The sequence below is a fragment of the Dicentrarchus labrax genome, unplaced genomic scaffold (assembly GCF_905237075.1).
Source record: "Dicentrarchus labrax unplaced genomic scaffold, dlabrax2021, whole genome shotgun sequence".
Taxonomy (NCBI): domain Eukaryota; kingdom Metazoa; phylum Chordata; class Actinopteri; family Moronidae; genus Dicentrarchus; species Dicentrarchus labrax.
The window spans coordinates 21,920,630-21,933,193 of NW_026136707.1; the positions used below are offsets into that span (position 1 = coordinate 21,920,630).

A 12,564-nucleotide genomic window follows, 5' to 3' on the forward strand; every position below is an offset into this window, starting at 1 on the left:
AATTTGCTGAGGGATAAACAAAAAAGGACTGCCAGCTGTGTTTAACAAAGCTTAGTGCTGTAGCAGCATCTATGAAGACAGTTACAGCCCCGAGGACCAGATTTAATAATGAATTCTATATCTGCCTTTGGTCACATTTTACTGTGTTTTTCTTTCCATACTACTTGTAAGTTTGTCTTTAGAAAGCTATTTTGGGTTATTTTCTGTTTTTCTTTAACTAACTGCACCGTGCCTCTTTTATTTCTCTCTGTACAGGTGCATGCCAAGGATCTGGACAACGGAGTGATAAATGCCTGCTTTCTCCTACTCTTTAAAGATCTGATCAAGTTGTATGCCTGCTACAATGATGGCATCATTAACCTGCTAGGTAAAGAATCGCTCCTTTCGCTTTATCACTGGGTTAATTAGATAATCAATATAAAAAAGTTAAATTATAAGGATGTACTGTATGTACATATTTATTCTTATTTTTATCAAACGCCATAAAAAAAATAAAACAAAACCATCAATGTGTTAGTTAGTCTTTCAGTACTTTCCAACTTCCCTACCCCATCTTGCGCTCTATTAGTTCTGAGCCATTTGTTACTACAGTACAGATGAAAGAAACCTTCAAAACTGGGTCACAAATACATAGTTCTATTTCTGTAATTTTCTAAAAAAAAAAAAAAACTGAGTAGTGTAGTAGTAGTGAAAGTTACTCAAACAGAAGTAAATGAAGCATTTGCTGTGGACTATTTTCTGGGTGGTTTTGTGCTCTTGGGAGTATTTATAGCAGCAGAACAGTGTATAAATACAAATATAAATAAATAATAAAATAACAAAATAAAATAATAAAAACAAACTACAGTGCCTAGGTTCATGGTAAAGAAGGAACATGTCACCCAGACAATGGATCTATGGAACAGAGGAATAAGTTATATATCAGACTTTGGATGCACACACAATACTTGTTAATAGGATCAATTCGTTGTTAGTTTTGGTCTTTTTGTGATGTGTTGACTATAAGAAAATTGTAGAATATCACCAGACGTATTCCTGAACTCCTAAGTTATTAAACTTAACAGGGATAAAAGTTCACGTTTCATGATCTTTGTTGTCTAGAAAAATTTTTCCAGATGAAGAGAAGCCAGTGTAAAGACGGGCTGGAGATCTACAAGAGATTCTTGACACGAATGACTCGGGTTTCAGAATTCTTCAAAATTGCTGAGGTACCCTGCAGAGCACATTGTATGACTGATTATCAGCTAAATGTTATTCTGCCTGGTAACTGTTGCATTGAAATGTCCCTTTCTTGTTTTACAGCAAGTGGGAATAGACAAAAATGACATACCTGAACTAACCCAGGTAAGACTAAATGAGGCTTTCTCTTACCAAATTTTATTTTCAGTAAATTGTTATTACTATTACTGGACCTGTGGAGTTTTTTTAGGCTACATACTAACAGAGCATGTCAGTATTGTGTTTTGTCTAATGGTACTGCATGTAGTTTGAATGTCTAAAGCTGTTTTTTTCTCCCGCTGTGTTAACCATGATTGCTCCTTTTTGATAATAATCGAGACATTACAGACAGCCACACAATGTTGTAAAGAAGGAGGCAATGTATCCCTCATGTTCATCTCCATGCAACCGATGAGCTGTTGTTCTCTGGTGATTGACAGCCTCTTTGCCCCCCTTCTCTTTTCACTTCCAGAGATGCAGATTGATCATTCAGGCTGAGAGTGTGAGTAGTGAGCACAGAGCTAGCTTTGGGGAGCAAACAGCTTAGGGAAGGTCGACATTTGAACTCTCTTTGAGTGCACTGAATTTAAAGCAGACTGCACAGCGAGTGCACACCCAGCAGACATACATCAGGCGCTGTGATGAAGTGGGATGATGTGACTGGAAGAGCCGATGCTGAGCAATGCTGCTGACCAGGCGACTGTTTTCCGCTGCTAAAACTCTGGGCTAAACATAGTTTTAGTTCAACAGTTACATAAAGGCACAGCAGATTGTAATCCTCCAATTGTGCTGCAGAGTTTCCATGACAGTGAAAGAGTCACTGTGAAGATTATTTCTGCCTTTTTTGGTTCCTGAATGATTCCCGGGATGGGAAACCTGTTGGTTCCTGGTTCAGCCTCAGGCTTCTAAACTCTGTTGTGTTGTGGAAACTCTTATCTTTTCAGACATGGCAGTATGGATGAGTTGCATGAAAAGCATGCTGTTGTACACCATGCCGAATCAAACACTGTTATGTGTTATGTGTATGGCACTTTTATGGTAGCATTTTTGAAATGGAGATGGGGTGTTAGATCTCCAGAAACAGTCAAATTAATTTCTTCATCTCAAAATGTTCTGTCAACGCCTTGCTGATGTGCTAGGACAGTTGCAAGATTAGCTAGAGTCAAAGCTAATTTGTGTTAATTATGTTAACAGACTGGATTTGTGGTCAGTATATAGCTATGGTGCAACATTTTGGGGAATATGCTTATTAACTTCTTGCATAGACTTAGCAGAGAAGATTGATACCACTCTCATGTGTTTATGCTAAATATGGAGCTAGAGCCAACAGCAGGCGGCTAGCTTATTTTAGCTTAGAGACTGGAAACAGGCAAACAGCTGGGAAATAATCTGCCTACCAGCACCTCTAAAGCTCAGAAATTAACATGTTATATCATGTTTGTTTGATCTGTACTAAAACTCAATGTGAAAACAACTATTTATTCTATTTATTGCTTTTATGAGGAGTTATGTGCCGGACTACTTTTGGCTGAGTTCTAGTCTTGATGCAAGCTAAGCTAATCACCTGCTGGCAGGAGCTTCATATTTACCGTACAGATATGAGAGTGGTATTGATCCTCTTATCTAACTCTCAGCAACAATGTGAATAAGCATATTTCCCAAAATGGCTAACCATACCTATATCGTATTGCTTTGTAGAGTACTTTAGTTGTGGTTTTACTTAAGTGGTATATCCACTTTCCTTCAAGCTATGTGTTGTTTGTCAGTCCCTTCTTCAACAACGTTCTTGAACGCATACAAACAACAGATACTACATCCCCCACAGAAGGCATTTAAACTTAACAGCTGTGGGTTTTGATTGATTGCAATAGAGGTTTTTCCCCGAAAAGGCTTTTCAGATTTGAATATGTCTTCCAGCTACATTACATTCTCCCGCCTGCGGAACAATTCTGTAATCTCTGCCTCGGTAGTGATGGGTTTCTTTCAGTTGGATTATTTAGTTTTATAAATATCAGTTCAAAATACTCTTGATGTCTTTTTCTTCTGTCACAGTCCTGCGGCAGTTTCTAGCAAATGTTCCCATTAAAATCTTAAAAGCACGTGAGTGCTGTTGAAAAGGTTGTTGGATTTTAGCATGAAGCTGAGCTCTGTTTTCATGTTCACAGCAACGTCTTTAATCTCACACAAAAAACGACTCAACTACTCCTGCTTGTTTTTATGGAAACGTTGTGCAAAATATATTTCTGCTAGCCTGATCAAATGAAGCACAAAATTGAATAAGTGCTAGGTCGGGTTCTCTCTATTTGAAAGATGGCACCATTTTTCTGGCTAGCCAATGTGCACCAGTGTTTAAAGTAGCCATAATTTAACAGGATCAGATCATTAATCTTCACCGCCCAACCTGCGTATCTTAGAGCCCCTGACTTTAAAAATGAGATTCTGCATGGCTGATAAAATTCGATTAATGTGTCCAGGAGAGTAAACTATATCAATCTCCCAGATCCCTCAAACTATAGTGGATTAATCTCAGTCTCAGTCCCAATTTCTTCTCTAATCCCTTCCGGAGGAATTACATAAGAACAAACAAGACAGAGTAATATAACCCTCTGACTGTCTTTATAGATGTGTTGTTATGTCATCACTTGTGCTATTTTTGTAGAGCCGTGAGTAGATGTAGGAAACTCACTACAAGTTATGGCAATGTCAGTGATATGAGATTATATTCCAAACATATACACACCCACGGGGAGATGCTTCAGCAGCTTTTATGTTGGCCTTCTTAGATGAGAACTACTATGAGCATTTCAGTAATAGAGCTGTTATATCTGCCCTTTGTCTGCAAAACAGCCATCATTGTTCTTGGTGGTATGGACAGACACTGTCTGTACAGTCTCTGGATGATAAATGGTCTACACGTCCCTCTCAGTGCCAAGACAAAGGAAATAATCCGCCTCTCTGCCTCGTTGGTCTCTCAAAGTTTTAGGGATAATAGGCTCCACAGCTTTAAATGGATAGGTCCAGGAAATGGAGCGGGGTATTAAGGAAAGTAAATCATTGACTTATTTCACTGGCTGATTTAGCTATGACATCTCTTTAATAAGCATACTGGCTAGTGGCTACTGTGCTATCCCTTTTACTGCATGTCAGGAGGTGATAATGTCCCATTTAGCCTGGCTGAGCATGCAGCTTTGCATCGTGGCTGGCTACAGTTTTCTCTCTAATAGCATTGAGATGAAACCTTTTTCTGTTTTCTCTTCAGTTACTGTTTTATTTTTGGATTTTCTTTTTATGTATCCTGCTTTATTCCCCTCTTAGTGTTCTCTGTGTAACAAACAGATAAATTAGTCACAGATTTTTTATAATTATTGTATTTGCTGTACAATGGTTGGAAATTGGCAAAGTTATGACTTGAAATAGGGAATATATGATCAAAGATTGCTGTACGTACAGTAAACACAGCATGAGAAAGCATCCAGTGCTAATTGTCAGTACTTGATCATTTTGACAAGAGAAGAGGTGGGGATTTTCAGCGTTGGTATTTGAGGCCCGAATCAAACTGGAAACTAGAAAAAAAAGTTAAAATCATAATTAAAGATATTTTAACGTAGTGGTAGCATGCACCCTGAAAATATCAATACGGCATCTAGCCCTGAACCCAGTGACAGACTGAAGTTCAGAGACGAAAGAATCTGAGAATAGAGTGCTGTAAAGTTATCAGTGTGTCAGAGAGCGACGCACCCTGTACCATGAAAGCATACTAGCCTGGCACCCACCTCAGTTGGGTGCCATCTATCACCTTTGAGGATGCCAGGTAATTCTTCCTATATTTTTATTAGAGAGATGTACCATTGTGACATCAACCTGAACATGCGTCATCTGAGATATGCTCTTCAAAAGTTTTGCTTCCAAGAGGACTCGAAAAAACTCAGATGTGATGGATAGAAATAACCCGGTTCAGCTTTTCTATTTGACTGTGTGGCTCTCTGTGTGGAGTATAATCAGTACTGTCAACCTCTCTGACCATACAACCTTTGTAATGCGTTTGTCCCTGTTGGATCACACTCTCTTTACTATTCTACAGGCCCCAGAAAGTCTTCTGGAGTCCCTGGAGACCCATCTTAACACACTGGAGGGGAAGAAGCCGTGAGTAGTTCAATATACATGCGACCTGTTCTGTTTGTTAATTGTTTACCAGCAGTAATGCAGAGCTGAAGCTTAAATAATCCTGTAATTATACAGTTCCATGGTCTGTGTGATTCACTAACATGTTATTTCCTCTGTCTTTACTCAAATCAGAGAGGATAAGTAAGTATTCTCATCAGTTAGGATATTATTTTACCCTCATTTGTGTTGATAAATAACCCTCATCAGTGATTCTATAGAAATGACATCTGAACAAGCAGCTGACCTTTCTATTGTTGTGTACTATAACTTAGTTCAAGATGCAGTTCTATAGAAAGCCCACACTGTTTATTTTTTCTGTAAACATTATGTTTACATTGGTGACCTAACATAATTTGCATCATTGTTGCCATTGACACACTGTACTATGGCAGATCTTGCCTCTGACAGGTGATGTCAATACTAACATATTCATGTTTGCCATCATCTGCCCCGACTTTTACAAAGCTTGGTGCCATCCAGCTCTTACTTTTTGTCTCCAACGTTGGACAGCAAAGCTTTGTTAAAGAGGATCAGGGGCCAAGATACTATTTCTCTACAGTGCAGCGTGGATCCATTAATTGCAGATGTTTTCTAAATGGAAATGCTGCCTGCCGAAAACACCAAAGTGATACTTAAGCTGTCACTTTGCCTCCCATCTCAGTAACAGCCATTATGTTTCAGCATGTACATCATTAAACTCTTTAACTCATGTGCTATTGCTATTCTTGCAGGTCACCTACTAAGGTAAGCGTTCATTATATTCATATTGTAGTGGTAATGATAGTTTTTATATATACAGTATATAAAGTTAAAGGTTATATAAAGCACAGTTATTTGGGTCTTAACAGACCAGTGTATGAATTAAAGACTGTAAATGCTAAATTCGACTTTTAACTTCATCCTTAACAGTTGCTACTACAGTCAGACAGGCAGTGATTCATTGTGAATTCAAGCATTAAAAAGCTGCTGAATCACATCAGCTTACATAACCCTGTTGGTCACCATTAACTTTCTCTGCAGCAGGATGCAACAGCCAACAACAGCTCGCCGGCTGCTGCCGATGCGCCGGCCAAACCCGCACCTCCCGCTGCCACCGGCGGGCCCCCTGCTCGCCCCGGGCCACCTGCCAAACCTCCTCCACCCTCTGTCACCCCCACCGCACCAGCCCGCACCACCACTACAACTACCAAGTGAGAGTCACTCAACAATATTAGTATTTGATATAAGTGTTTGAACTGAGCTGCATCAATATTACGTTAGAAAATGCATTCCCTCTGTCAACACGCCCTCTTTCTTTCTTTCTTTCTTTCTTTCTTTCTTTGTAGTGCTCTCGATGATGGCTTCTTGTTGGATCTAGACCCCATGTCCTCCTCATCAGCAGGGGGCACTGCAGTGACTTCCTCCATGACTGGATGGGGAGGTGAGAACTTTCTCCTCTGTCAGTAACATGGATCTGTATTAAGAGAAGTGGATACAGAGTTGGAGGTGGAGCATGAAGCCAAAACTTAGCCAGATGAATTCATTCTGCACACTACAGACTGCCACTGGCCAAGCCGGCTAACTTCCGGTTTAGCCCTCGGCTATAAATAATTTAATCTTGTGAATCTTCTAGACTTTAGAAATGTTATCGGACAGAATGGATGAATTTCTAAAAATGAAAATACTGTCGCTACGCCCTATCTATCTTTCTGTTCTGGCCTTGCACATTATGCAGTTTATAATGATATCAGTGGCAAATATACCTCTTGAAATTCTTAGTAATCTTTTAAAACAGCGAGTCCTTGATTTCAGAACAGCGGCTTCTCATTTCCAGCCGGCAGCCATTGCTTTTGCTGGATGAAATGAGAACTTTTGCTAGCAGATTTTGAGAGGATGTAGCTATCTAGCTAATTCAGCTAACATCAGCACCACTATCTCCGTCTGACTTTCTATTACACAGCCTACTTGTTTGCATCTACAAACAGTTTTAGACTTACACTTTAAACACAAGAAAATGTTCACAGTGAAGGTACAGTGAATTGTGAAGAAGGATAATTTTTCCAACATGAGCCGTCAGCCTACATAATAGTTTGTTAGCTAATGATTTTCTGCTTGGCTTTAAAAGTAACGCTGGCTTACTACTGTAGGCGGTAAGCTAGTTAGCCGGGCATGCTAATGATTGCAGCTTCTATTCGACAAGATAAACACACAGTTTAACACTCAGTTTTGTTTCTGGTTTTAGAAAGACTTGAACGACAATCCCAAACCCTTTAAATGCTGAGTGTCTCTCTTACTACAGCCCCATGCACTCTGCTTCAACACGAGGAGGCATCCATGTTTGACAGAGCGAGGGGGTTAGCAAACGGCCAGTTTGCGCTAATGCCAGAAAAAAATATTGATTCACCTAAACTTGAATGTACTTACAGAATAAATATGAGCGAGTGATGGAGCATATTTAATAGACTTAAATTTCGTCAGATTCAAATGGACCATGCTGATGTTTCACATGTTTCATCCCATTAACTACAAACTCTTTTAGTTTACATTAGTGTGGATCATTTTCCAAAGCAAACAGTGAGTCCAGGTCCCTTAATACCGCAGTAAAAAAAAAAAAAATTGCTGCTAAGAAGAGACAGGAAGAAGGAAATCAATTTAAAAATCTATGGTATGCTTTGATAAATGATCGGCAGCAATATCAAATAAAGTTTGAAGTAAATGAGCTGAAACAAACTCTTTTAGAATGACTTCTTGTAGTTACAATAAAGAAGTGGTACCCGCATTGATGTTTTTTTTATTATTGGAAAATGTGGTTTAAATTAGAGAGCATTTCCATTATAGACGTGCTTTTGCTGTTTGGCATCCCCTCTGTTTATCCCCACATCTCCACTGATAGCCTGAAGATGGCCAGAGTCCCACAGTAGCCTTTCAAAGCCTAAATTACATTAAGGAGCTTTTAGCAGTATTAGGCTTTACCACTGGTCCATGTCTGTTTTTTTCTGGCTTGTTCTCTATAATGTTGGCAGCTTGCAAATGAAAGATTTATACATTTCATCAGATCATCTTAAAAATCATACCTCGGCTGTTCACGCTATCCTTCATTGTCTCTCACCTGTCTCTCTCTCTCTGACTGTGCAGATCTCTTGGCTGAGGGTGAGTATTGTATTGACAGCACTCTGCTACACTTTATTTTTCACTACCCAACTTGGCTTTCTACCTGAAGTTCTCTTTTCTTAGTGTCAAGCTATTTTCACCTGTAGTACCTAAATCCTTCCTGCTAAGCCTGTCTATTTTATTTTTTCTGTCTCTTTGACACTGCCTTCTTCCTCCCATTTCCTTTTTTCTCTTATTTCTCTCTTTCGGGGGTTGTGACTGGGTCGTGGCATTTGGATTACGGGGTTTATCCGCATAGCAACTCCCGCTGCCTCCGATGAAGCCTCTGAAGCTCTCCTGGCGGAGGGAGAGTCCGCTGACGCTGATGCTGAAGCTGCTGCTGCCCCTGCAGCTTCCGCACCCACAACCGCCGTCACTGCCGCTCCCACTGCCGCTGCACCGGCTCCCGCCTCTCTGCCTGTCTCAGCTCCCGCCACCACCTCAGCCACAGACCTCGATCTTTTCGGAGGTCAGTCTGGTCCAAGGATAGGATGTCGACCAGGATACACAGCATTACAAGAAACCCCCTTAGTGTTTACTTTCCTTTAGTATAAAGTGGGTATATAGAGGATTGGGATTTGATTATCACTTACTAAACTTTGCATTGCAACTGCTAATGTATTCATAAGGAGTGCTACATTATAAAACCACAAAAGGTATATAGGCTTTCGTCTAATCAGATTACACATGTATGTGCATTCAAAGTGTATAAATGTACATTATGACAAGAAGATAACACCTTATCCCCAGTTTGTGCCTCTCGTGTATTACCATCACATTCTAGTCACAGAGATGCACTTTTTAAAAAAGGAATCTCCTGGCAGTCTTTGAAAAGTGTTTGACAACATTTACTGCTTTCAAAGGCATTCAAAGACTGCCGGGTATATATTTTTCATAAAGTCAGACGCTGTCAGTGCTGTGACTAAACTCTGATGGTTTTCTATCCTAACCTATTTCTAATGTTTTAACATCCTGTTACAACCATGTACACTAACTTTCTGACATAATGTCAAGCTGTCACACACTGTTTTGCATTGAGCACAGAGCAAAACATTTACCATTTGTGGCACATCCCTAAAATATGAGTCAGTATGGTGGATGAAGGGGATTACTTACTTTTCTCTGGGTTTATTCAAAGCTGCACAAAAACACTAATGATGTTTTCACATTAATGTGTTGTTAACATTCAGTGTTTTGTCATTATTGTGTGCACCTCAATAAACTCACTGCAATGTAATTAATCTGTTATTATGACTTGTATTTGGGGGATTGGCCGCTTTTTGCTTTTTTTGTTCATCACCCTTAATGATTTTCTCCCTAATGGCCTACTAACGGTTTCATAAACGTTTCAAGATGGGGAGTAGCTGGATTTAATTTAATTTAGTAACAGCTGAAAAGAGCCAAATGAGTTTTTTTGTCAAAGAGAGAACTTGCCTCGTCCATCCCTGACATTTTCCCTCTTGTCACAGAGTACAAGTAACTTGTGACAACTTGCCTCATTTCACAAGCCTGCACAGGTAGTGCACTCACTGAATGCAGCATTATGCAGCCCTTCAAAACGGATGGTACAATCAGATCATTCACTGCAGGAGCCGGGCTGCATATTTCTTGTATTCTTTGCTTTTTCCTGATGCTGACCTCTCATTTTTGTTTCCTGTCCATTCCATCTGTTTACTCATCTTTTGTTCGTAACATCCATGTGTCTGTCGGTGTGTTGGCCCTGGTGTTATGTTTTTGCGTTTGCGTTCCGGCTGTTTTCGTCTGCAATACCCTAGATGCGTTTGCACCTTCCCCAGGAGATGGTCCTGCCGCCGTGGCCGCGGGCCCCGCTGCTGATGCATTTGGTGGATCTGGTGGGTGACAAAACAGCTTATTGGGCAAGTGTGTGAGTGTATGGATGTGTGTGCAAATGTGGAAGCTGTTGTTGCTTTTATTATATTGAAGCTGCTTCTGCTTCCATAGAAGACAGTAGAACAAACACGTGCCCTCAGGGCCTACTGTCTCACCCCAAATCCTGCTCTAATGCCCCAGTCATGGACCCTCCCCTCCCTCATCTCGACTACTCTTTTCCTCCTAATATTCACCCAGTGAATAGTAAAAAGCACAGCTATGAACCATACTGTAGTTCTAGAATGAATACCACTTGTTGTTAATTCCGTGACCCTGATACTAACTGATTATGATGATTATCATAATCATTGTCAAACCTTTTTTCTTTTTCAGTTTTTAGTAACTCTCTCTTTGGCCCAATATATATAGGAGGACAATGACTGGAGCAAAGCCAGTGCAATTCTATCTCGCAAATGAGCTTTTTTAAATAAACTATAAACTTTAAGATACATTTAGTTTGTGTACAGCATACTAACCACAGCAGTAACACAGTGCAGTTTGGCATTAACTTTATTCTGCGCTTGAAACTGTTTGGAAAAACTCAAAAAAAGTAATTGGATCTGTCCTTCATTGTCTATCACGGGTGAACTTTAACCAATCAGATCAACAAACTGTAGTCAAACTGTCACTGAAGCTGTTGGGAGAAGAGCGGGAAAAGAGACGTTCTTTTCTCTTCCTTCAATGAAGAAATACTCTTATATGCTAGCAGCATCTATGCTAATCTTTTCAGCAGTCGACATTGTTGTTTTTGAGCAAATAATCACGCACGTTGTCAGACACCAGGCGTTAAACCACACCCGTAGCTCACACTATAACTGCTAGTAGTTCCTCGTAGGATGCTGATTGGTCAGGTGCCACTGTGGTTCAGACACAGACACATAGCTTGAAGCCTGGCAGGATGGATTCTCGTGTGATCTCGTGATCTTGCAAGTCCAACTGCCTCGCAAGGTTAAGGGACACATGGATAAAAGACCAATTTCGAAAGTTAACCAAATATTGTTCTACACTCCCAACTGTAGTCAGTTGTTATTAAGTAAAGAATTCTTCCCCACTGTCTGTTGTAACCTGTGGATGCAGTCAATGAGTGACCGTGTGCTTGGTTTACTTTCTTTGTACCTACTCCTGATTTGGAGCTTCAGAGGTATCTTGCCTCTTAAATATGCTTTTTACAGTGTTTGTTTCTTTAACAAACCCTCAACCCCCCCTTCCCCTTCCCCTTCCCCTTCCCCATCCAACCCCTTCCCTTCTTCTCTAATCATAACCCCCCCTAACCCTTTAACACCACCTCCCTGCTGCTTTTCCTGAAGACCCCTTCGCTACGACGGAGGGGAGTGCGGACATTGCTCCAGAGCTGGACCTGTTCGCTATGAGGCCCACCGACACGGTGTCCACCACCATCACCCCTCCCACCTCTAGTGAGGCGCCGACCATCGTCGTCCCCATCGCTGCCCCCGCTGCCCCCCACCCCTTCTTCCACCACCACCACTACCACCACAACCACCACCGACACCACCACCACAGAGTCTGCAGCCGCTCCGACTCTAGATATCTTTGGTGGTAAAGTCCTCTCGCTCTCATTATGCGTCTCACTGCATTGCCCTGCATTATGACAATGATGATGATATAGGATTTGATCATGATGATGCTGCTCTTGCTAGTGATGATGATGACAGTAGTGACAATGATAATAACCTGCCCAGTCCCTACATTTCAGATTTGTTTTTCTATTTTCCATGGTGCCTTTCCTTCAGATACAGATCATTTAATCCCGTTAATCAAGCATCTTGACCTCCTCTGCACAATTGAAATATAAAAAAATCAATAAAGTCAATTGTGTATGCTTTTTTAAAAGTTAATTGATTATTATCTATTGTTTGGGGACCAGAATCTATTTGTAAATTTACTTAATAACAGAGGTGGCTCAACTTGTTTTGATTGTTAATACTAATACTAACAAACAGACTGTCAACATTTAGAGGGAAGAAAACTGTTTTCTTCTCCTGCTTGTGACCAATGTTTTATTCTGACAGCTGAGAATGCCTTATTGTAGCGTATGCACTTAAGTTAAAAGGGAATATTGCTCAATGTCAGAATTCGTATATGCTATGGGTTTCCCTCGAGTGCTCCAGTTTGGTCCCTCAGTCGAGACGTTAGGTGAATAGG

The 12,564-nt window shown here is 40.5% G+C and overlaps 1 protein-coding gene across 1 annotated transcript in view; it reads left to right on the top strand.

Annotated features, from left to right (window-relative positions):
* The window catches only part of snap91a (synaptosome associated protein 91a), a 47,149-nt gene that overhangs the window by 24,026 nt on the left and 10,559 nt on the right, over positions 1 to 12,564 (top strand). Inside the window, 12 exon segments of the mRNA XM_051406695.1 lie at positions 256 to 367; positions 1,102 to 1,208; positions 1,303 to 1,344; positions 5,300 to 5,361; positions 6,114 to 6,126; positions 6,403 to 6,572; positions 6,708 to 6,802; positions 8,497 to 8,511; positions 8,771 to 8,980; positions 10,287 to 10,364; positions 11,709 to 11,860; positions 11,862 to 11,958. Of these exon segments, the coding sequence (XP_051262655.1) occupies positions 256 to 367; positions 1,102 to 1,208; positions 1,303 to 1,344; positions 5,300 to 5,361; positions 6,114 to 6,126; positions 6,403 to 6,572; positions 6,708 to 6,802; positions 8,497 to 8,511; positions 8,771 to 8,980; positions 10,287 to 10,364; positions 11,709 to 11,860; positions 11,862 to 11,958 (1,153 nt within the window).